This window comes from Dama dama, chromosome 10 (assembly GCF_033118175.1).
Source record: "Dama dama isolate Ldn47 chromosome 10, ASM3311817v1, whole genome shotgun sequence".
NCBI classification, from domain to species: Eukaryota; Metazoa; Chordata; class Mammalia; order Artiodactyla; family Cervidae; genus Dama; species Dama dama.
In genome coordinates this window covers 34427153-34452341 of record NC_083690.1, presented here as the reverse complement: position 1 = coordinate 34452341, position 25189 = coordinate 34427153, and the positions used below count along the sequence as shown (strand labels likewise).

Below are 25189 nucleotides of genomic sequence, written 5' to 3'. Positions count from 1 at the left end.
AATGGAGAATTTATTAGTACTGCGTGCGTGCTCAGTCGTGTCCGACTCTTTGCGACCCCATGGACTGTAGCCTGCCACACTCTGTCCATGGGATTTTCCAGGCAAGAATACTGGAGTGGGTTGCCATTTTCTCCTCCAGGGGATCTTCCTGACCCAGGGATAGAACCCTCGTCTCTTGCACTGCAGGCGGATTCTTTACCACTGAGCCGTCAGGGAAGCCCTTTTATTGGTACTCGATGCACCTTTAAGGAGGATGGTTAGTGTTGGCCTTAGTTCTTATTGCTGTTAAAGTCAACTCCCTTTAGCAGTTTATACTTTGGCAGAAAACAGAGTAACTGAAAAAACTCGCAACCTCAGGTAGCACTTGTGAAAAGTGGCTGATAATCTCTTGTAGGGTGTGTAACCTTCTAGGAAATAAACATTACTTCAGTAGTCGTTTTCCAGCGCTTTTATTCTTAACGCGATTCTTCCAAAAGTCTCATCTCTTGCTGGGTGCTGTGCGGACAGGCGGGAAACGTCAAGAATCAGAACTCGCTGTTTCGCCAGGCGGCGTTTTCAGAAACGGGTCGGGTCTAGCGCGTTGCCAGGCAGCAGCGTTTCCCGTCGCAGTCGCGCGTCTGCGTCGCGTGCGCAGTGACGCAGTAGGCGCGCGGCGACGCGGCGCGCGGCGCGGTGCACGCTGGGATATTTAAGTCTTCTCCGCGGCGCGGAGCCGCGATGTCTCCGGCGGCTGCGGCGGCTGGGGGAGGCGACCGACGGCGGCCGATAGCGAGTGTCAGGGAGGGCCGCGGCTGGGGCTGTGGCGGGCCGGCTGGGGCGGCGCTTCTCGGCCTGTCGCTGCTCGGCCTCGTGCTGTACCTGGTGCCGGCGGCGGCTGCGCTGGCCTGGCTGGCTGTGGGGGCTACTGCGGCCTGGTGGGGACTAAGCCGCGAGCCCAGAGGTTCGCGCGCCCTCTCCTCGCTCGTTTGGAACGCGCGGCGTCAGCGAACACTGCTCGCCTCGCCTCCTGCCAAATCGGTAGCAAACGGAAATCTCCTAGAGCCGCGGAGCCCGCTCGAAGGACCTGACCCCGCTGAACTGCTCCTCATGGGCAGTTACCTGGGCAAGCCCGGCCCCCCGCAGCCTGCCCCCGCCCCGGAGGCCAGGGACCTGCGGGAGAGGCCGGGCCGCCGCCCTCCTGTCCGCACCGCATCGCCGGGTCAGTCGGCGCATCCCCAGCGTGTTCAGATTCACCCCTCCCTCCCCACGTCTCTTCTCCGACCCTCCAGGAGGCCTTCCTACCGGTAAGATAACCCTGGTCTTCCCCACAGCCTCTCCTCTGTCTCTGACTTTGAGTTGAGGACTTGACTTTTAAATCCGATTTTCTTTTTCATTAAGTCCAAAGTGGATTCTGTGTCGTTTTGTCCTCTTAATCACGCTGATGCGTGTCTACCAACTCCTGTCCGCCTTTACCCTTTGGAATGAGATATAATGCCACAGCGGTTCCCTTGCTTTCAGTTCTTAAAATCATCTTAATTTTCATGCAGTATAGATTTAGCGGAATACTTGATAAACCATTAACTGTCCCTGTTTCTTGTGAAAATATATTTATCTTTCAAGTGTAGTTAGAAATGATTTGTTAGATCCATCTCCACACCCCCCACCCCTTTGGACCACTAATTGAAATTCTGTGGTTTAGCCAAGCTCAAAGAGGTGTTCGCAGGAAACATCTCTTTGATCAATAAAACTTGATAAAGATGATCCAGGAGAATACAAAAATTTGATGAAAATACTAGATTCATGAAAAGTACATTTAGTTGAGAAGATGAACATTTAGGTGTTTAAAATGTTTGATTTTGAGTATATATCACTGATGACCTCGCATAAAAGATTGAAGCATCTTGCAAAGTTCCTCCCTGCACATCCTGTCCCCGACTTTTCTTCCATTGTAATTTACTTCTGTGGGCAAGGTTTTCAATTTCCCTCTCAAATTGTTGGAAGTCCATTGTAGGGACAGCTGTTATGCAGCTGTCACTTTCTGCCCTTAGATGAAATGAGGGAAAGTTGCCATAAACATACTGTGTGTTCTTTGTTGCCTAAAAAGAAGTTTAAAGCCTCTGAAAACTATCTGAACCCACGTGGTTCTTCAATCATTTAAATTTTCTGAGGTTTCTTCAAGCTTCTTTGGTATCTCCCATTCTCCACAGGGACTGTGGGACTTTATCACATCGGTTTGTAGTAACACCTCGCAGGCGCTATCCAATCCAGCAGGCCCAGTATTCCTTGCTGGGGGTACTTCCCACAGTATGCTGGAATGGTTGTCACAAGAAGACCGTGCTGTCTGCTCGTAATTCCAAAATGGTGTGCAGCCCAGTGACAGTGAGGATTGCGCCTCCGGATAGCAAACTGACTCGATCTCCAGTGTGAGTATTGTCCAATGTTTGTATTTCCTTTATTCTTTTTCGGTTATTTCTCTGACAAAGCAAAAAAAGAAGTAGCTGCTTATTTGAATGGGAAATCCCAGATTCTAGTAATTGAACCATCTTTTGGTTTCTTTTGCCTTAGACTGTATCTTTGATAGCCTAGGGTGATTTCTGTGAGTGTATAAAATTATACTTTTGCTTACTAGTTAGCTTCTGATGTCCAGTGACTGAAGTCTGTGCTCTGTGGCTTGGTAATTAGAATACCTTGATGCTGGAATCTTGTCTTTCATTGCAGACCAGAACAGATTATCAACTCAACACTGTCTTCACCATCAACTAGTGCCCCAGATCCATGTGCAAAGGAGACTGTACTGAATGCCCTCAAAGAGAGAAAGAAAAGGACAGTGGAAGAGGAAGACCAAATATTTGCTGATGGCCAGGAAAATAAAAGAAGGTAACAGGACCAACAGAGTAATGAACAGGCTTCTCCCATGGGCTCCCGGGTTTTGTTGAAATACAGGGTAACTCTCCAAAGATACACAAGCCAGCTCCAGTTTGTGACCCTTAGTAGATTCCCTTCTTTGGTTTTCATAGAAGTGGTTGATAATAAGGTCTTAAATTAGTGCTGTTCATTTTCTAAGACACATGTTAGATAAATTTTGTGGTTTGCTTTTTCTGTAAGTATTAGAGATAAGCCGGCAACTATTATCCAGGTTAACCTTGTACTTTTGATACAAATCAGTTAAATGTTATTTTGAGAGAGCATGCTTGAAGTCTTGCCCTCACAGTCTCCTGGCATTTAATTGTTTGAGTAACCACCGATTTCAGTGTTGTAATTGTGCTGAGGGGAGTGCTTAGCAAACAGAGTGAGGACTAGAGTATGGTAGATATGTCAGTAATGAGACTGAAACCACTTTTGTTATTTGCTTTTCTGTACTGACAATGCAGTAAACAGTCTATTAAGGCATTAACAGGCTTTGCAAGGAGTCAGTTAAGGATTCCAGTTGTTTTTTTTAGTTCAGTAAATGGAGCACCCACTATATGTCAGAGCCTATTCCAGCTTCAGTAAGTAGAGCTTTGAACAAGACAGAGTCCTTGTGGGTTTGAGAGAGACCAGAGGAAAAGGATAATAAAAATAAACCAAGGTGATCATAGATTATAAGCATATAGAGATAAATAGTAATATAACAGAGGGTAATGAGAAGGGGGCTTCTTTATATATGGTGGTCAAAGGTTCTCTGAGGAGACAGCAGCCTCACACTTAAAAATCATTGGCCCCATTACCTAGATAAGATTGTTCATATCCTACAGGGTAAAAACTGGTCAGCTTTGATACTTCAGATGACAAAATTGAGTAGGGAAATATTAATGCAAGTGTATTTATGTCATAGAAAGATCAGGTAATGATGACTAGAGATAAATATGATTGGCACGTGAGCAGTTTGACGTAATGTCACTAGCTAAGCAGGAGTGACGGGATGAGGAGGTGTGGAGGTAAGAAATAACTTCATGGTTCATCTAGGTTTCTCATGTTCTCCAGGTGGTAATTTTTCTTGACTCTAGTGAGCCTATACCTGAGGATTCTATATTATCTTTCCCATGATAGGAATAAGCGATAATTAGTGCACCATGCAAAGGCCCTTCTATGTGATGGGTCAAGTTTTTCCTTAACAGACTTGCCATATTAACCTGTAGAGCACCATAGGAGTATGGGTTGACCCCTAAAGTGTTGTTTTTGTTTTTAATTTGGGTATGGTAGGATGGTAAATTTGTGATTCTGTTACTTCGGTGAGAAATCAGTAAATAATTGAAACAACTTAATAGTTCAAAAGGTCTTGAAATATTTTCCTACTTTTCTTACTGCCCTAAATCTTAGGATAAATTTAACTTTTGGAATCTTTGTGGTTGAAGCATCCCTCCTCTTGTCTAGCAGGGAACCTATGCTCCATAGAAATAGTATAAAGTCCCAAGAATATGGGAATATGATTTGGGCCTGGGGGAGAAGTAATTTCATTTAATTGAGAGTTTTTTGATTTGTCGTAGACGCCATGATAGCAGTGGGAGTGGACATTCAGCATTTGAGCCCCTGTTGGCCAATGGAGTCCCTGCTGCTTTTGTGCCTAAGTAAGTGAAAATCCGAGATGAGATGTACAGTCTGGAAAAGGGGCTTTATCAGAGTTAATTGTCCCATTGACTTTTTTCTTTGCTTTTGTATTGCTTTGTTAGTTCATGTTCACATCTTTGAAATCAGAGAGGAACATTTTGAGTAGCTTGCTACAATTATTATATTCTAATTCCTTTTAATGTTTTTTCACTAGTATGGAAAAAATATGCTAAAGCTAAGAGGTTTATAAATATATTTAATAACCAGGTGTATGAACAGAAGCTCCCAAGGTTGGTGCAATGGATAAAATGCGACCATATGAAATCGAAGATAAAAGATTACATCTCTACATTTGAGTTTAAATACATTTGAGGAGGAATTGATCTACTTACTCTGAGCTAGTAGTATAGTATAGCTGCCCTAAAAAGCTAATGTCCTCCTAGTCTGTGCTGATGGAAGAACAGAAACTGACATGAGGCCGGTTAGTGGTAGTCCTGCTTCTCTAACTTCTGCTTGGATTGTCAGTGGCGTGTGTCTGGTTTGGTGCACTGCACTGTAAGAGAGGATGTACTCCAGAATCGTACGGGGTGGTGGTGGGTGAAGCAGTTTGAAGGTGTATAAATACTAGCCCAGAGATGAAAAATTTCAAGGAGAATAAGGAAATTTGGATATTGGTGGCTCAGACGGTGAAGCGTCTGCCTACAATGCGGGAGCCCGGGTTCAATCCCTGGGTTGGGAAGATCTGGAGAAGGAAATGGCAACCCACTCCAGTATTCTTGCCTGGAAAATCCCATGGATGGAGGAACCTGGTAGGCTATATATAGTCCATGGGGTCACAAAGAGTCGGACACGACTGAGCAACTTCACTTTCACTTCAACGTCACTCCAAAAAATGGAAGGACTGTCAGGTCAAAAAAGGAAAACAGCTTGCCCAGCGCAAGTCCAAGTAGTATCCATGAGTGAGTGTATCCAAGTTGAGGGAAAAGCATTTTCATCCAGTATAAGAATAAACTGGTCTGTGGTTGGGTATCATAACAGAGATTGAATAGCTTTTCTATAGCTTTCTATTGAAAAGTAGGGAATTTCCATTTAGTTGGAAGTTTAGAAAAGATAGTTCATTCCTCTTAACTCTGATTTTTTTTTCAAACAGTTTTATCAGGGTATAATTGGTGAATAATAAGCTGCCTGTTTAAAGTATATAATTTGATAAGTTGTGACATGCATACAGCTGTGAAACCATCACGACAGTCAAGATAATGAATGTATTGTCACTTCCAAAAATTTTCCTGTGTCCCTTAGTAATACCTCCTTTCCGCTTGTCCCAATCTCCAGGTGTCTGCTGATTTGTTTTCTGTCACTAGTTTAGTGTGCATCTTCTAGAATGTTAGTCAGTGGACTCACACATTTTATTTTTAGAATATTTGACTTTCTCTTCCTGTCAGATATATTTAGCCACATTGTTAATAATAAAATGAAGAGCATTATTTTTTTTTACTGACTTTTTTTTTTTTTTAAAAGAAAGATTTTGTGTTCATGGACAAAACCTTAAAAGAATGTCTTTAATAATGCATCTAACTATCTTCTCCCCTTCTTATTAGGCCTGGGTCTCTGAAGAGAGGTCTTAATTCACAGAACTCAGATGATCACCTGAATAAGAGATCCCGCACCTCCTCTGTGAGCTCCTGGACGAGCAGCACGCACACAGGCGGCATCCCCAGCCCCAGCCGCAATGCCATCACCAGCTCCTACAGCTCCACTCGCGGGCTTTCTCAGGTACATTCATCTTGTGCTCTGGGAGGCTTGGGTTCCCAGCACTAACTAATCGATCGGCCAGTGTTCACTCCCTCCGTCTACCGTCAGATAGTGATAGTACACTAACAGATACAAACCCCTGAGTGATAACTACGGACCAGTGGAGCAGAATAGAAAGCTCCAAAAGTAGAGCAGTCATGTGTGGAAACCTGATACAGGACAGAGCCGTTACTGCAGATAAACGGGCAAGAGGCGCATAATTCAGTGGATATTAATTTTATCAACAGGTAGACCAAGTAGTCCAGATTGCATTGGATCATAAAAGAAATTTACCCTTTAGGCATTGAGAATTTGATGAAATTTTTTAAAACTTTGTCATTCTCTTTTTTAGAAAGAGAATGTAGTATACAGCCTAGGGAGCAGAGCAAACTTTGCTACCACACAGATACACAGATGTGGGTTCCAGTCTTGGCTCTGACACTTAGTAGCTCTGGGGCTTTGGGTTAATCACTTAAATTCTGTTTCTCATTTCTGAAGGATTATTGTAAAGACGGAAGGTAGTGTTTGAAAAGTACCCGTTACAGTGCCTGTGTAAATAGTGTATAGTAGCCGAGTAAAAATAAAGCTTGTGTGGAGGAGGATTTTCGAGGGGAGAAAAATTTTGAGTTAAGTTAATCCAGAAGGCTCGTAGAGTAATATAAATGAAAGATGAAGGTCTCGGATGTAGGAATGCTAAAAGGATAATAACAACCTTTGCCTTGAGCACTTTGTCTGGGCTAGGCTCTGTACTAACCAAGCACTTTACGTATATTTCCTCATTTAATCATAACAGCAAGCATATTAAGTATACACTCATTATCCCTATTTTAAAAATCTTCTTGTGTCAGATTTCAAATGTACACAGAAAATGCCATGATGGACCTCCATGTAGCTTTAATAGTTAATGGCATTTTGTCAATCGTGTTCCATCAACCTCTGCCCCGCATTTGTTTTGCTGTTATGTTTTAAAGTAAATGGAGGACTTCCCTGGTAATCCAGTGGTTAAGAATTTGCCTGCCAATGCAGGGGACATGGGTTCAATCCCTGGTTTGGGAAGGTTCCACATGCTGCAGGGCAACTAAGTCCATGCGCCACAGCTACTGAGCCCACGCTCTGGAGCCCTCTGGCCACAATTAGAGAAGTCACACAAGGAGAAGCTTGTGCGCTGCAACAAGAGAAAGTCCTTGCATAGCAGCAAAGACTCATCACGGCCAAAAATAAATAAATAAAAATGAAGAAAAATTTTAAAATAAGCGAAAAAAAATCAACTGCAAACATGTCATTTCAGCTATAGGTCCTTCAGTATATTTTTAGATTTTTTTTCACATTAATAAGTACAATACCATTATTCCTCTTAAATGATTTATAATAGCTGTTTAATATTAGCTAATATCACTCAGTATTTAAATTGCACTTATTACCGTAAACTGTCTTATTGCAGTTACACTGTTTGAATCAGGGACCAAAAATCAATTATTGCATTTGGTTCATATTTCTCTTCGGCTCTTTTAATCTATACCACTACCGTTGCTACTCTTTTTTTTTCATGCTTTTGAAAAAAGTAGATGATTTTGTTCTGTAGGATTTCTTACATTTTGGATTAAGTTTGCATCATCATGGTGTCATTTTAGCTTGTACTCTAGCCCCTGTTTTCCAAGGCTTGATTACATTTGAGTTCAGTTAATTTGGCAGAATATTGCATAGGTGGTACTGTGTACTTTGGGTTAGGGCTTCCCAGGTGGCTCAGTGCTAAAGAATCTGCCTGTCAGTGCAGGATACCCCAGAGATGTGGGTCAGGAAAATCCTCTGAAGGTGGAAATGGCAACCCACTCCAGTATTCTTGCCTGGAAAATCCCGTGAAAAGAGGAGCCTGGTGGGCTACAGCCCATGGGGGTCACCAAGAGTCAGAGATGACTGAGTGACTAACCACACACACTCGTACTTTGGATTGCATCTTGTCAGGAATAGATAAAATCTGGCTGCTTCCTTTTTGATGTTAGTATCAGTCAGTGGGTACTGCCACTCTAATCTGTTTTAGAAGGTTTAGCAGGTTGCACAATGGGGATTTCCTTGGTTGTCCAATGGTTAGGACTCGGTGTTTTCACTGCTGGGACCCCAGTTTGATCCCTGGTAGGGGGACTAAGATCCAGCAAGCCTTGTGGCATGGCCAAAGAAAGAACAAGAAAAATGGGCTTCTCATGCATTGCTGGTTGGGAGCATCAGTTGGTACAGTTCCCTAGAGGGCGGGGTGGCAGTATTATCAACAGTAGAGATGCACATGCCCTTTGATCCAGCAGGTTTACTTTTAGGAATTAACCCTACACGTACACTCAAAGACATACAGAGGATGTTGATTGTACCATTGTTTTAACAGTGGAAGGTTGGAAGCAATGTAAGCATGCCTTTTTAGGGGACTGGTTGAATAACTTAGTATTTCTGTAAGTTGAAATAGTATGTAACTGTTAAAAAGGATAAGGCAGCTTTAATAGATGGTGATGTGAATGATCTCAAAATATATTTTTAAAAAGGCATAGTGCAGCACTGTACAGTGCCCTCTATTCATGCTGCAAGTTCTTTCATCTTTTGATGTGTATAGAATAATTTTGACAGGATATATTAGAAACGGGTAATAACTGTTGAGACAGGAAGGAAATTTTTTCGGTGTACTTGTTGGGATTTATTTTATCTTCTGGCCATGGTGGGTCTTCGTTGTTTGTGGGCTTTCTCTGGTCGCCGTGAGCAGGGGCTGCTCTTGACCGCTTCTCTTGCGGGGGCCCCTCTTGTTGGGGAGCACAGGCTCCCAGGCGCGGGCTTCGGCGATCGCAGCACATGGGCTCAGTAGTTGTGCACAGGATAGTTGCTTCACAGCGTGTGGGGTCTTCAGGGGCCAGGGGTTGAACCGCGGTCCTTGGCATTGCAAGGCATATTCTTAATCACTGGACCACCAGGGAAGTCCCCGGACTACCTTTGATATCAGGGAACTCTGCTTGGTGAGGAGACAGATGTATGGATAATTATCATATAACGGTAAATACCACTGATGTTACAAAAGTCATAAATGGCATGATAATGTATTTTTAAAAATAAAGTTAATGAAGTAAAACTGAAAATTTAATAAGACCAAAACTCTTTTACTGGGTTATCTTCATTGGAACAGTTTCTTAATTGACTTTTATCATTTCCGTAGATAATATGGAGCAAACTTATATGTACATCTTAGCTCTAAACTGCTAAGTGATTGTGACATCCTCTTTTTTGACATATGCCAAAAGTACATTCTTCCCTTCTACTTTTATTAGTTAGCATGCCATTAGTTCTTCAGACTTTTCCTTACTTACTTAAAAGGAGATGTTATATGCAGTGATGAAAAGAACTTTATCAAAGGTCAGATGATAAACTGTCAACTAGGGTCAATCTTACTTGTATTTGAATTTTAGCTGTGGAAGAGGAGTGGTCCCAGTTCATCTCCGTTCTCCAGCCCAGCCTCATCCCGTTCCCAGACACCAGAGAGGCCAGCAAAGAAAATAAGGTAAGGTAATCAGGTCCATCTAGTCAAGGCTATGGTGTTTCCAGTAATCATGTATGGATGTTAGCGTTGGACTGCAAAGAAAGCTGAGCGCCGGAGAATTGATGCTTTTGAACTGTGGTGTTTTTTTTTTTTTTGAACTGTAGAGGCCTCTGGCTCTCTTCCCCACACTGTAGCGTGAGTAATGGGGGTGCAGGAGTAGAGACCATACAGAACAGAGCAGACAGGGAATGATGTCAGTGGGCTTCACATTCTGAACTCCAGCCGACCCTCTGGGTACCTGAGGTCAAATTTAGGGATCAGACCTGTGACTAGAACTTTTAGGAACTTGGTGGGCTGTAAGTAAGGTTTTGAAAAGTGTTCATTTGTGGTTGTTTTAAGACAAAGCTTTCTCCATGGCTTCCATAAACTGCCTCCATTCATTTCTATTGGGATTTTCTTTTGACTTCTGTTTTTTTTTGTCCTGGCATACTGAGGTCCTAAATCATGGTGGTTCTAGACCAGTTGGTAGGCAAGCAGGTGCAGGAAGTTATCCAGTATTTTCTGTCAACAAATCTTCCTAAACTTAATTCTGCCTTTTCCTCCTGCAGAGAAGAGGAGCTTTCTCATCATTCTAGTTCTTCAACTCCATTGGTAACAGACAAGGAGTCCCAGGGAGAGAAGGGTAAGTTGATGAGTGCACTAGAGCGGCTATTGGTGGAAGTATTGAGCATTGCTTTGTGAAGGGCCTGGTGGATACAGAGACAGATGTTTCTGTCTTTCAGAGGTTTATAGTCAGGTAAGGGAGAAAGGCGACTCAGAGAAATATAGTACAATAAGTGATAACAGTAGGCTATGGGTAAACTTAGGTTGAGGTATCTGAGCAGTCCAGATGACTGTCGTCCAGTAAGCAGTTCTGTGGGCTTCCCTGATGGCTCAGTGGTACAGAATCCAGCTGCCAGTACAGGAGACACAGGTTCAATCCATGGGTAGGGAAGATCTCCTGAAGAAGGAAATAGCAACCCACACCAGTATTCTTGCCTGAAAAATCCCATGGACAGAAGACCCAGGCAGGCTACAGTCCATAGGGTTGCAAAGAGTTAGACATGACTGAACAACAGAAATAATTGTATACTTTGATTTGGAGCAGTTCTCCCTTTATATCCTCTTGACTATTAGAAATAATCTAGCAAACACCACCCAGGAGCCCAAATCATGGAAAATAGAATTTTTCAGAGATACCCAGTGAAAATTCAATGTTAAAAACAGCAGATAGATAACCTGTCCGTGTCTGGCAGAGAGAAAGAAGAAAATTAAATCTCTCTCTCTTTAGTTGCAGATCCAACCACATGGAAGAAGCAGAACTCGTGGAATTCCCCATCAACACCTGGCAGCTCCGGGCAGCGTAAACGGAAGGTTCAGCTGCTGCCCTCCAGGCGAGGAGACCAGCTGACCTTGGTATGTCCTGTCCCTCTGCTCTGCCCACCTCAGCTTAGCTCTACCTTAGGAAGGCTAAAGACAGGATTCTTCCAGTTTTTCCTGATTGACAAATTCTTTTTCTGTTTGGTAGCCTCCACCTCCCCAGCTTGGTTATTCAATCACTGCTGAGGACTTGGACTTGGAAAAGAAAGCTTCGTTACAGTGGTTTAACAAAGTCTTAGAGGATAAGACTGGTAAGGAATATAGATCAGTTTCCCACTCCAGAGAGGCTTTGTCTCCTTGGGTTTTATTTTGGTCTTTCTCATGTGGGAAATCCATTTGGGCCCTCAGTGGAATCTGGAGAATGGTAAGCATTGAAGGGAAACCTTTGTGAGTTGTACCGATGCCCCGAACTCCCCGTGCTCCGTGATATGCAACTGGAAAGAATTCCCAAACAGTGTCATCTTCTCTTTCCTCCCTAGATGCTGCCTCAGCCTCTGTCACTGAGACCTCACCTGTCAGTCAGTCTTCCTTCACTTTTACCTCGCCTGCCGTTGGGACTGCTTCATCCCCAACCTCCCTCCAAGCGCCTAGTGCTAACCCACTGTTGGAGAGCTTGAAGAAGATGCAGAATTCCCCGGGCCTACCTTCCCTCCCTGGTGAGTGGGAGAGCTTTCTTTGTTTTGTTTGTGTTTTGGCCGCACCACACAGCTTGTAGGATCTCAGTCCCCTGACCAGGCATCAAACCCAGGCTGCTGCAGTGGAAGCGTGGAGTCCTAACCACTGGACTGCAAGGGAGTTCCCAGGAGAGCTTACGTTGGCGCGTGTAATGACATCAGCCTTTGTTTAGGTAGAAGTAAAAGCGCCAGGACTTCCCTGGTGGTATATGGAAAAGAATCCACCTGCCAGTGTAGGGGACTCAGATTTTTTCTTAAATTAATTTAGCTATTTTAATTGGAGGCTAATTTACAATATTGTGGTGGTTTTTGCCGTACACTGACATGAGTCAGCCATGGGTGTACATGTGAGGGGACTCAGATTTGATGCCTGGTCCGGGAAGAGTCCACATGTTGCAGGGCAGCTAAGCCCGCGCGCTCCGGGTCCTGTGAGCCACACCCTCTGAAACCTGGGTGCCTGGAGCCCCTGCTTCACAGCAAAAGGAGCCCCCACAGTGAGAAGCCCATGCACAACTAGAGAGCAGCCCCCGCTCACAGCCCCTGGAAAAAGCCCACGTGCAGCAGCAAAGACCCAACACAGCCGAGTAATTGAATTAAAAAAACTTTTTTAAAGAAGTGAAAGCACCATGCTCATCAGTTCCTGGAAATTGTTTTAAAGGTTGACCCTGTTCTAGCTCCTCTGACCAGAGCTGGTGCAGGCTTAAGAGCTTGAGAATCTGTCATCAGTTTTAGGGAAGGGCTGCAACACTCAGAGCTAAGGAAGGCAGCTTAGTTTTGGTCGCCAAGTGGCTCTTGATTTGAAACCCAGTCCCTCAGCTCCTCTGAGCCTTGTTTGTCATCATCTGTAAGACAAGAAAAGAATGCTGACCTCATGAGGTGTTGCGGAAGTGTCACTGATCACACACTTAGACTACAGTCACAAGGTAACCTGACTCTTCTCGAAGTTTCCAAGGTCTGTTGCTGTTCAGACTTCCTGGCACTGCATATACACACACTCCTCTACTGCACTGCATCGTGTCGGAGAACGTGTTAGGTATTCAGGGGCTCTGGATACCTGGGCTCGTGGTCAGACCATCGCCTCATTCATGGTTATGTGCTCTCTACTTGCACCTGGTGGGTGAATGTAGTGCAGAGCATCTTTGTTAGCTGTATAAGGTGTATCTAGATTATTAACTGGACTTGAGTTCAGGTGATTGGGATTTTCTTTGTTTCTATACATGTAATCCCCAACGGGGCCCACCTTTTATCCTCTTCTGAAATCTTTCTTATGATCTATTAAGGGTAGTGATTATGAACACTGGCCTATTTTCAAGAATGAACAGTTTAAAGTTCTGTGACATGGATTTAGTCATAATTGTTGACTGTTGAATCCCGAGCACTATGCTGGGCTTTGAGCACCGTCACGTCTGAAGTATTCCAAATTCACTTTCTCTACTCTTCTTCCCAGAACCTGCTGGAGTGACCACCACTGTGGCCGATTCGCCTCCAAAGACACCCAGTCCTCTGGCCTCTCTGAGCTCCTCACAGTCAGGGGCCGTTCCGGCCACCTCCTCTGACTCCAGATCCACCACTGCTGTCTTGGGGCTGACCCCAGCTTCTTCCCCAGGACCCATCACTGATGCCGCCAAGTCCCCTTCGGCTGAGACATCCGCCAAATCCCAGGCCCTGTCTACCCCTCCTCCCAGTCCCAAGCAGAGTATCCTGTTTGGAATGCTGAGCACCCCAGCTGCTAACCCTCCTGCCTCTGTAGCCCCTGCTGTGTCTTCAGCATCACCCACATTCAAACCCATTTTTGTGGCCCCCCCAAAAAGCGAGAATGGGGACCCCTTGCCCTCTAGCCCTTCCACAGTCACGGCCGTGGCATCTTCCAGCTCAGCCCTCCCCACGACTACCAGCAGCCCAGCCCCCGCTTTCAAGCCAATCTTTAGCAGCGTGGGGCCACCCACATCTATGCCCGGGTTAACTCCCTTCTTCAAGCAGACAGCTACTCTGGCCACTACCACGAGTGCCCCTCTCTTCACCGGCCAGGCCACAGCCACCTCCACAGTGACTTCCGTGAGCACGGCCAGCACCTCCACAGACTCTGCTCCGAAGCCCGCCTTCAGCTTCGGTGTGAGCAGTGTGACCAGCACCCTGAGCAGCGTGACTAGCACCACTGCTTCCATCTCCCAGCCCTTCCTCTTTGGGACTCCCCCGACTTCTGGTGCCAGCTTCACCCCAACTGGGGGCTCCATATTCCAATTTGGCAAGCCCCCCGCCATGCCCGCCTCCACATCAGTCACCACCTTTGGCCAGTCGCTTCCCGGTGCCCCTCAGACAGCCCCCAGCAGCAGCAGCGGCAGTGCTGGCTTCAGTGGTTTTGGCAGCAGCCTCAGCACCTCCGCCCCGGCCACCGCCGGCCAGCCCACGCTGACATTCAGCAGCAGCACCGCCCCGGCCTTCAGCCTGCCCTTCGCCTCAGGCGCCAAGCCCCCACTTGCCTCCCACCCGGTCGCCAACCCCCAGCCCACCTTCGGGGCCGCCGAGGGGCAGCCACAGGGGGCTGCCAAGCCGGCGCTCGTGCCCAGCTTTGGCAGCTCCTTCACTTTCGGGAACTCTGCGGCTCCAGCCCCGACTGCGCCCCCAGCGCCGACCCCAGCCCAGCCGGCGTTCGGTGGCCTGAAAGCTACACCCTCCGCCTTCGGCACCGCCGCCGGCACCCGGCCGGCCTTTGGCAGTGCCACCGCTGTTTTCTCCTTCGGTGCGGCCACCACCTCTGGCTTTGGCACCACCACCCAGACCACCAGCAGCGGGACCAGCGGCTCGGTGTTCGGCGGCACGACACCGTCGCCCTTCACGTTTGGGGGGCCGGCAGCCGCAGCTGGGAGCGGGGCCTTTGGGATGAGTGTGGCCACCCCGGGCACCAGCGCTGCCTCTGGAGCATTTGGCTTCGGGGCAGGACAGAGTGGGACCACTGGCGGCACAGCGCCTTTTGGGGGAGGCTTGAGTCAAAACAGCCTGGGCGCGCCCAACCAGAACACACCCTTTGCCTTCAGTGTGACCAGCACGCCGGACAGCAAACCTGTGTTTGGAGGTATGATCACAAGTTGACTTGGCCCGCTGGGCAGCGTCCACCCATTTGGAGCTTTGTGTTGTGGTAGTGAAGAGACGGGCATTAAATGCATCGATACAGTATCAGTTTCTTGATAAAATATGTGATCACTGAGTGCAGTTTCTGAGAAAGTAACAGACTTAATCCCAGACTGTTGGTGACGAGGAGGGTTTGGGGTGTGGGTGGAGGCGGGTTTTAGAGGGCCCCATGGGACCTCCCGAGTAGTCGCTTCAGAGCCGGGGAGATGGTGTAGGATCACAGGCAGCATCACACACTCAGTGTGGTCGTGAGAGGCCCGTCAGCACTGTTTTCCCAGCCACGTTCGGTTGTGAGATGTAGGTCTAAGTTAAGTGGTAGCTGGTGAAGCCACCACGTTGAATCTGAAGCAAGTACAGTGGGAGGGGTGGTGGCTGTGTGTTCTGGGGAGGCTGACGGGAGGTGGGGTCTGGAGCAGTGGTGGTGACGAGGTGGGAGTGGGGAAGGGGGGGGAAGCCAGAGTGGCAGAAATCTGCCTTCCACACCCACCCCCCCAGCCAGCCTCCCCCTACGAGAGAGAAGGCAGGGCTGAAGGGACAGCAGGGCTGGGTGGGGAGTCCCAGTGGGCCTCAGGGGACCCACAGGGCAGAGCGGGGAGGACAAATGAACAAGAAGAGACTGAATGCATCTAGCTAGTCCTGACGGGGGGCAGGTAGTCGGGCTCAGGCTAAAGGCGGAGGTCCACTGAGTCGGCCCCTGTGCTGGGTTTGCTGGTCGAGGAAATGCAGGGGCCCTGCTCCTTAGGTGGCCAGAAGCCTGCCCTGCTGTGGCACCACTGGTGGCCAGCTGGGAGGCTTGCCTGGGGTAGCGGGTGTGAAGGTCGGTGCTGTCCTTCGGTGGGGGACCCAGAGCCCAGGTGTCCTGCGGGAAGGCCCTGCCAGCAGCCGAGCTCCCTCGAGGCTCCTCCCCGTCTGCTCGGCAGCCTGGCCCCCACAGCTCTCTCTCTCTCCATCCTAGGCACCTCCACGCCCACCTTCGGTCAGAACACCCCAGCCCCTGGAGTGGGCGCAACTGGCAGCAGCCTCTCCTTTGGGGCAGCGTCAGCGCCTGCCCAAGGCTTTGTTGGAGTCGGACCTTTCGGTAAGTGGTCAGTGTGACCTTGTCTCCTCTCTGAAGAGGGGTGGGGCGGGCTGGCAGTGTCCAGCTGTCCAAGGCCGGTCCAGGAGTCCAGCACTGCCCACGTTTGGAGTTGGGCAACTGACCACTCAGAAGCCAGGTGAAAATGCCGGCCTGGGCCTTATTCCCAGACTATCTGTGGTCTTGTGATTTTGCATTTTTAACCAGCGCCTCTCCCAGAGGGACTGCCTTTTTCCAGTGCCCAGTGTTCTTTAGAGATGTGCTCCCAGGTCCCAGCCGCCCTGATGAGACCTTGTTGAATCTTTCCAGGATCGGCAGCCCCTTCCTTTTCCATTGGTGCGGGATCCAAGACCCCAGGGGCTCGACAGCGGCTGCAGGCCCGGAGGCAGCACACCCGCAAGAAATAGCCTTCGTCCCTCACCCAGCCCCCCACCACCCCTTGCCCAAATCTGGACCTCGGCACCTGCTAGGAAGAGCCTCTGATCCTTCTAGTTCCATAAAGCAGACCAACCCCAGACCTCTGGCTTCAGCCCCCGGGGAGGTAGTGGCAGCTCCAGGGGCTGTTTCCCTCTTTCAGGAAGCAGAAGCCCTAGGTCTGGGGGGTCATGGGGGAGGGATGTGGCAGGGCAGAAGCCTGTTACCTTACTTGAACAGTTGAACTGGTGAAGCTGGAGAGAACTAAAGAAACATCTGTACATACTGTCCACTTCCTTCCCCGACGCTCGTGTAGTGTGTAAGCTCAGGCAGGCAGCCCCCTGCCCGCCTTCCCCCGAGAACCATCTTGGCCGGAGGCCAGCAGGTCAAGCCCCGCCACCTGCATCTCCGTGCACTTGATGGGTTGGGGTGGACTGTCCGCGAAGCTGCACCGGGCTTGGCTTGGCTGTACAGTGGCTTTCCCCTTCCAGTCCCATGAGGGGACTCTGTTTCCCCACTTCTTGCTGCTTCATCCCTCACCGGTTCCTTGCAGGGTCGATTCCTTTTAAAATGATCCTGAGTCTAGCTTTGCCTTGGAGACCCCAGCAGGTGCGGCTCCTGCTATTCCACTTCCTCCTGCCAAGTCCAAGCCGACCTTTCATCCCCAACCCACTCTGCCAGTTTGACCCCTCAAAGCTTGGTGGCTCAAGACTGTTAGCCTGGCAGACCCAGGGGTGGTGCCTCCTCCGGGAGAGGGAAGCTCTTGGCACAGGCAGGACACATCCCCCCCCACAGCCACCCACCCCGCTGCTTTCAGCTGCCTCCTCATCCACCGTCCCCGTTGGTCTCACTGGGCCTGTCTGCCTCTCCGGGATCGTCTGTTTGAAGCTTTGTCCTGTGTTATTTTGTCTGATGCTCATGTGTATTGCTCTTTGAATCGAGTTTGGAGGAAGAACTGAATTGTATGAGTGGCGGCATGTTGGTAGTGCCGGACTTAACTGTTTCTAAGTTTCTGGGGCCTCGCTAATTGAGTGTGGAAAGTGGCACCACTCTGCAGCTATAGGCGCCAAGCCTTGAATTCTCACATGGTGTTTCGACTTTGAGGGCTGGCAGCCCAGGAGGATGGGGCCAAGGGGAGGCCAAGGCTTCTGCCCTGTGCTTGCTTTCCCACCTACCTAACCTCACTGTTCGTAGTATATGGTAGAAACCCTAAATTAACGAACCACGTTTTAAAATTGTTCTTACTTCCTCCATCCCTTCCCTTCTCCCTTTGTTCCAAAACCCCTTACCCCCGGCCCATGAGCCTTGCTGCCATGCCCATCCTCTTTGGGAGAAGTATGAATGCGTGTGTCTAAATTAAAAGAAAAAAAAAATATTTAAACATTTTTTAACAATAAAAATTTATTTTTGTATTTAAGCTAAATTGCCTTTTAAATTCCTTCAAGCTTGGTTCATTGAGGTGGTTCAGTACAAATGCTATTTGACTAGAGATTAGTTGTGTAGAGTTAAGTTATGCCTGTGTGAAGAGGAGGCTCAGATGCTGTCCCGGCAGCATTCCTGAGGGACTTGAGCTCCTTCTGGAAACAGAAAATGTAATTCTTATTTTATGAATAATGTGACGTAGGTGTAATAGTCCCCTCCCCTTTGTGACTGAGGGTGAATGGTTCATGGTGGGGGATGCGCCTCCCCACCCTGAGAGCTCTCTTGCGTGTGGAGCTGAGGGGGGCCTGAGTCCCGAGTACCTGCTCGGATGGGAGGGGCGGGCGTGGTTCTAGAAGTCAGGCTGCTGCCTACACCTCACGGAAGGCAGACCCTCAGCTTGATTACCTCAGCTCCACAGGCGGGACAGTTGGTCCAGGAGCCCCCTGCCCCGAATGTGAGCGTGTGAATGCGGGTGTGGACACGTACGTGCACTGGACAGGGACGGGAGGCTGGGACTTTCCATTGTAAACGAAGACTGAATTCCTGTGAGTCTAGTTGGAATGTTTAGTATGAATGTGAGATTTTTCTCCTTGCTTATGTCATTAAGAATAAAAAAAACTGTGATCTATCGTAGACCATGTCCTGCGTTTTATTTTTGTGAGCAGCAGTGCGTCTCACCCGCAAAAGCACAACCCAGGGAAGGGACCCAAAGCAGAGGAGTGTCCCGTCTCCCTCCAGCTGAAGAACGGGGTTCCCGGTCTTCTTCCTCCAGCCGTAACCAAACTGCCGCCTGGGGCCCAGGGCCTGAGAAGAGTTGGCGCTCTGCGCCCCTGCTATGTGCCGGGCTGTGTGCTGGGGGCAGCCGCCGCTTTTCGCCGCCTCTTCCTCCTCTTTGGGGCAGGGCCGGGTGTCAGCTCTGAGACTGGTGCTTCGGCCTGTGAGACGGAGCTAGAAGAAAAGTAATGGGCGTGAGACGTGCCCCAATCCCCCAGCCTCTTCCAGGGAGGCCCCCCAGTCACTCACGTCGGCACCTCTGCCCGTTCAAGCACCGCAATGAAGAAGCCCCCGGTGAGCGTGGTCTCGGGAGAGGCCCGGAGGCAGTGTTCAGCGCCTGGAAAAGCGCCCAGGCCTCGGTGTGGCCAGGAGGGGAGGACGGGAGCCAGCCTGCAGGCAGGAAGTGGGGTGGGCTTCCAGGTCGGAGGCAGCCCCCTCCCCACGGCCCTGGGGGACAACCACTACCTGAAGGCACCTGGGCTCTGCTGCAGGGCGGCTCGCACCACGTCTTCGTTCTCTTCCTGGCAGACGGAGCATGTGGAGTAGACGAGCCGTCGCAGGGCAGGGAACGTGAGCGCATGGCTCAGCGCCCGCTGCTGGAAGGCAGCCAGTGCTCGCAGGCGCTCCGGGCTCGGCATGCCAGCCTTGGGCTCCTCCAGCTGTCTGCTGGGCATCCCTAGGGAAGAGTGCTTTCAGCACACCCAGCCTGGAAGAGCGGGTCCTGCTTCCAGGTGAGCACGTCTGCCAAGGGTCACAGGAACCAACCCTCAGGCCAGGACACCCGACCGCCCCTCACGCTCCAAGGTTGCTCTGGGTCCGTGGGGCCCTGGGCCGTGCTCCCCGCCATCTCACCAGAGCCACTACAGGAGGGATCCAGCAAGATGTACTGGACCTGACAATAACGCTGGTCCGAGGGCGAGACCGCCAGGAAGTCCTGCTCGGCCAGCTCGCAGCAGGAGACCCCTGCCCGGGCCAGCAGGGTAGCCATAGATGCCAGCCGCTTGGCATCCTGGTCAAAGGCGAAGATCTTCCTAGCGAGGAGGACAGAGTTGAGGTGAACTGAGAACTTGACAGAGCGTCTAAGAGCCCACAGCTCTGACAGGTAGTTGAAGTTAGGACACACAGGCTATTTAAATGTCTTTAAATTCTAAATTAAAGGCTCAGTGGTCAGAAATAGCTGGCCTGGGCTCTGTGCTCCGAGGGCTAGGGGACTCACGTCTCATACCTGCCGCCCACTGGGAAGCTTAGGGAACTGCCCTAGGTCCAGAAGGAAATGCTGAAAGGCAAGGCCTCCTTTCAGCCTGCAGGACTTACTGGAATAACTGTTCCTTATCTCTTCCTACAAAGTACAGGATCAGATCCCACCCCACTCCTGTCTGACCGTGGCACTCACCCTTGGTTCTTGAGAAGAGCAGCCAGGTGACTGGTCTTATTGCCCGGGGCAGCGCATGCATCGATGACGTGGGACCCTGGGGGCGGAGCCAGCAGCATGGCCGGGAGACAGCTCGCCTGGCAGTGCAGAGCACAGGGGCTGGGTGAACGGAGGCCCCAGGCTGACCACTCCCCACCTGCTTTCCCCCTTTCCACCCATCCTCCCTACCTTGTCTTGTAGGATGAGGTGACCGGCTTGATACAGTGGATGGTCATGCAGATCTGTTTGGGCAGGAAACACAAGCAACTCTGGCAGCAAGGTATCCAGGAGAAAACACTTCCCTTTGAGGGCCCTGATGTCCTCGAGGCTGCCAGGGAATACGAACTGCTTATTCCACGTTTTACGCATCCCTCCATGCCAGGCACCAGTCAGGCACTTCACATGTCACCTGACTGCTTACTGATGCGACAAATGCTTAAAACTGCTATGAGTATATTAACACACTGATAAAATAGAGGCAGAGGTTAAGAGAAGGGGTTCTCAGGCCAGACTCTGCGTCCAGAGGATCCCAGAGGTGGAGGCCTGGGCACCTCAGACTCTGTACTTCTGGAAAACGGCAGGCGGGGATTAAATGACATGCAAACCTCGCAGGAAAAGATTTCGCACACATTAGGCTCGCAACAGCCAGTACTATGAGAACATAACCCTGGGAAGAGGGGCCTGGTACAGGGAAGTGAGTACTGAGTCGATTCCTGATGAGTACCCTGAGGAGCTGAGGTGAAAACTTTGTTCTCTAAACTATGGAGAAGCACTGTCCATTCACTTGACCATGTAGAAAACATGAGAGAATAACAACTCAGATGAGAAAGCTAACAAGTAGCAGAAATACAAAGTGAGTCACTCAGTCATGTCTGACTCTTTGAGACCCCATGGACTGTGGCCCACCAGACTCCTCTGTGCATGGAATTCTCCAGGCAAGAAAACTGGAGTGGGTTGCCATTCCCTTCTCCAGGGGATCTTCCCAACTCAGGGATCAAACCCAGGCCTCCCCCATTGCAGGCAGATTCTTTACCGTCTAAGCCACCAGGGAAGCCCAACAAGTAGCAGAGCTGGGATCCAAACCTAAACACAGCCATTCTCTACCACCTAGGTCTCTAAGCAACACGCTGAAGGCCGACAGGGAAACATCTACAACAGATGAAGGAGAGGGAGGGAGAGGAGGCCGCTTCCCAGAGCTGTGAAAGGACAGAGCAGGAGGGAGGAGAGCGCAGGGCAGGGCGGGGGGCCTGGGTACGGAGCAGCAACCACCGTGAGAACACAAGTGCGCAGCAGACCTGTGTGCGCAGCAGGGCTGGGAAGGAGGCGGGGGGCACAGCCCAGCGGAGGGCCAAGGGTTTTCAGTGAGGGAGTCAAGGGTCAGGTCTGGGTTCAGAACCTCCTGCAGCCAACACAAAGAGGACGAGCATGACAAGAAAGTCTGAACATGGGGAGACCAGCTGAAGGTTCTCGTGCCAATCACGACAGGAGACAGGATATGATGCTTAAACCCAGGCAGTATCCAGAAGGCTGGGGAGAGATACCGAAGGCAGAGTAGTAAATGATGAGACAGAAAGGAGGGAAGCATGTACGATGACTCAGTTTCTACTTTGACCAAATGGGTGCGTCATAGTGACATCTGTTAAAACAAGGAATGCACAAGATGCCAAGTTCAGGGATGCAAGTATGGTTCCATATCCATAAAGTAATCAATGATATACCACAAACAGGACAAAAATCACATGACCATCTCAACAGATGCAGAAAAGGCATTTGAGAAAATTCAGCATCCACTCATGATAAAAATTCTCATCACACTTGGTACTGAAGGAACATATATCAACATAAAGTCTGTATATGACAAACCCACAGCTCACATCACACTCAATGGGGAAAGGTTGAAAGTTCTTCCTCTAAAAATCAGGCACAAGACAAGGACGCCTACTCTAGTCACTTCTATTTAGTATAGCATTCCATGCTCAGTCACGTCTGACTCTTTGCGACCCCCCACTGACTGCAGCCCTCCAAGCTCCTCTGTCCAAGGGATTTTCCAGGCAAGAATACTGGAGTGGTTTGCCATTTCCTCCTCCAGGGGATCTTCCCGATCCAAGGATTGAACCTGCATCCCCTGCATTGGTAGGCTGATTCTTAACCACTGAGCCACCTGGGAAGCCCATTCCATGCTCAGGCAGGGTTCTAAACTCACCCGGAAGCCCGACCCTGATAGGAGAAACCTTGTCTCTTAAAATAATCAATGGCATCCTCAGCGCAGGTCTTCAGAGTGTTCACTCGCACAAATCGAGGCACCTGGGAGGCTAAGAAGCAGTCAGCGGTGAGTGGGCTGGAACCAGGCCCTCTCCTGAGGGCCTGATGGCTATCCCCCACCTCCACAACACCTCCCAGCTCACCTGAGCCAGGCTTGGATCCAACTTCCAACAGGTCCTCGTTCCGGCTCACACCTTGACGAACCTTGAGCCGGGCCAACTCAGCCTTCAGCCTGGCCTGGTGCCGCTCCAGCAGAGGTTTCCATCGGCCCCCGCGCCCTCTAAAGCCTTTCCCCAGCAGTAAGTCATATACTAGCACCTGGGATGGAGAAAGGAGGCAAGAAAACCTTGAGTATGAATATCCTGGAACTCCACAGTGCTGGAACTGGAAGAGTTAAACAGACCACCTATCAAGATAGTAATGGGTAAAAAGCTACCCTGTTCAAGATCACACAAGAAATTAACGGGCAAGCACACGATCGGACACGACTGAACTAACACAATTGGAACCTGGCACCTGGCTTCCCAGTCCCGAACGCCCTCCCCATGGCTTCTCACCAGGAAAAGCTCTGGGTCCGAACCCTCCTCCCTTGTCAACATCACCCTTTCGTTTTACCTAAACAGAGCTTGCTGCGCTATCAACACTTTGGTCTTCTGTTCTTAATCTTTCACACAAGGCTCGAAGTTAAAGCATGTGCACCTCCTCTCAATTCATAAACCAGCGAGGGGCTGCGCCTCATTTCGGAGGAGCGACTTGCTAGCATCACACAGTGGACGGCGGCGGAGCAGAGACCCTAAGGTCAGGAGGGGCTCACCCTCCTGTTACCTTGGCCAGGTGCGGCCGCAGCTTCTTCTCGGCTCGCAGGAGGCCGGCGTTGGCGATCACGGCGTCCAGCACCGCGGAGTAGCGCTGCGTCTCGCACACCAGCGCGTACAGCTGCTTCACGTTCTGCGCTCGGCCGAGAGGACCCAGGTGAGACGCGGGCCGGGCCGAGCTAGCCCCCTGCCGGGGCCCCCCTCCCAGGCACGAACCCCGAACCCTGCTACCTGGAAGTTGCTGGCATACACCAGCCCCTTGAGCGAACCCTGGCGGCTCTCCACGCCGGCCAGCACGGCCGCCGCCGCCGAATACACCGCCATGCTCCGCTCCCGCCCGCGCGCCTTTACGGCTCTGTCGCGAGGCGCGCGCGGCTCTGCACCGCCCCCACCTGACTTCCGGGGTCAAAGGGCACGGGTGTTCCGTACCCGGAAGTCCCAGTACCCATTCCGGTGGTCCCAGGGCGTGTGGCAGTTCACACTCCTATAAGGGTCTGGAGGCCAACGCAGAGACCCCGGCTGACCACTTCTTCGCAGCTCTTTGCGTTTTTCTTTCAATCCTTGCCGATATCACAGGCAAACAATGAGATCTTATTGATGTTTTAATTTCTGTGATTGAGGTTAAACATTTTCCTGTTATTGGTCGTTTGTATTTCTTATATTATGACATGTAAATGTCTTTTGCTCACCCCTCTACTGTCTGTTAGTGTCCTTTATTTATTAATAATATATACCTCTTAGGTTTTGCCGTTTTTCCAGTTTATTCTTTTAATGTGGTTTATAATTGTTTTGGACACCATGAAGTTCTTATTTTAAAAATATTACCTTTATGGTTTCTGCCCTTGATGTCACACTTGAAAACCACTTCACACCTGTACAATACAGAAATCATCTATGGCTTCATCATTTCACACGTAAATCCACTGATTGCTGCACCTCGTGTGGGATCTTAGTTCCCTGACCAGGGCTCCAACCTGTACCCTCTGCAGTGGGAGCACAGAATCTGAATCTAGGGTTTCATGGCACTGTTGAATACATCTTCTTTGTTGGAAAGCTTTGCCTTCTATGACCTCCTCTGCTGGCATTCCCTCCCATCTCTCTGCCCAGGTCTAAGTTTCCTTGGCCACCCTGCCTAAGTTGCTCCTCTAGGTTCTGGTGTTCCATTCTCTGACCTCCTTTCCATTGGTCTGATGTTTTCTCTTCCGGGGCAGACTCACCCACTTCCACAGTGTTGTTAGTATGGGACAAAGTTAACATACACTAAAGTAGCACAGATGCACACCCTCCACCCCAACCAGCCCCTACCCTCATCTCCAGTCCCAGCAGCAGCATCCCATTTTGTTTTGTTGGCTTTACTCCATGGCATGTGGGATCTTATTTCCTAGACCAGGGATTGAACCCTCGCACCCTGTATTGGAAGGCACAGTCTTAACCCCTAGACCGCCAGGGAAGTGGGCCCCCTGCAGCAGCATCCCTTTTGAACCTAGATCCCTGCAGGCTCTTCTCCTCTGCCAGCGTTCCACTTCTTTCAGTTTAAATGTCAATTCCACATGAAGAATTAACTGTTCTTTCCTGTCTCTTGCATATTAGATGTGTATCAGTTAAGATCTTTCTGTTGCAAGCGCAAATGCTTACTCTGGTTAGCCAGTTGAAAGAGAGGATTTATTAAATGGGTGCAGAAGTATGCCATCATGTCCATCATGGTCTGGCTGAAGGCAGGGTGGTACACACAAGGGAGTCGCTGAGGAGAGAAAGAAGGGACTCTTTCTAAAAAGAACGGTCAGAGGTGAGGGGGCCTACGGGTGATGGTGCAGAATTTAGGGCTGGCGACAGCGCTCTTCACCACCAGGAATATAGAAAGAGTTGCAGAGAGGGGGGGGACCCTGCATGCATAGCCCAGTAGGCAGAAAAACAAGAAAATAAGTACCTCCAACTCCCTTCTCCTGCCCTGGGATCTCCTGCCAGCCCCTCCCATCAGTTGAACTCAAC

The 25189-nt window shown here is 49.6% G+C and overlaps 2 protein-coding genes across 3 annotated transcripts; one reads left to right on the top strand and one right to left on the bottom strand.

The window, feature by feature from the left end:
- Window positions 1-702: 702 nt before the first annotated feature.
- On the top strand, window positions 703-18571 carry POM121C (POM121 transmembrane nucleoporin C). Its single transcript, XM_061153438.1, has 13 exons — window positions 703-1283; window positions 2187-2402; window positions 2698-2856; window positions 4446-4526; window positions 6105-6279; window positions 9735-9826; window positions 10414-10487; window positions 11136-11260; window positions 11373-11475; window positions 11704-11880; window positions 13346-14971; window positions 15983-16105; window positions 16412-18571. The coding sequence occupies exons 1-13, from the start codon at window positions 718-720 to the stop codon at window positions 16507-16509; spliced, it is 3615 nt and encodes a 1204-aa protein (XP_061009421.1). The 5' UTR covers window positions 703-717; the 3' UTR covers window positions 16510-18571.
- Window positions 18572-23564, bottom strand: NSUN5 (NOP2/Sun RNA methyltransferase 5). 2 transcript variants are annotated; one of them, XM_061153439.1, is made up of 10 exons: window positions 23432-23564; window positions 23211-23333; window positions 22529-22703; window positions 22327-22435; window positions 20313-20451; window positions 20106-20221; window positions 19565-19743; window positions 19178-19388; window positions 18962-19102; window positions 18572-18886 (listed from the first exon to the last, which is right to left on the bottom strand). In XM_061153439.1, the coding sequence occupies exons 1-10, from the start codon at window positions 23522-23524 to the stop codon at window positions 18772-18774; spliced, it is 1401 nt and encodes a 466-aa protein (XP_061009422.1). In that variant the 5' UTR covers window positions 23525-23564; the 3' UTR covers window positions 18572-18771. The 2 variants fall into 2 exon arrangements, with proteins under 2 accessions (XP_061009422.1, XP_061009424.1); XM_061153441.1 differs by lacking the exon at window positions 22327-22435 and having other exon boundaries at window positions 20313-20365; window positions 23432-23552.
- Between the last annotated feature and the right edge of the window lie 1625 nt (window positions 23565-25189).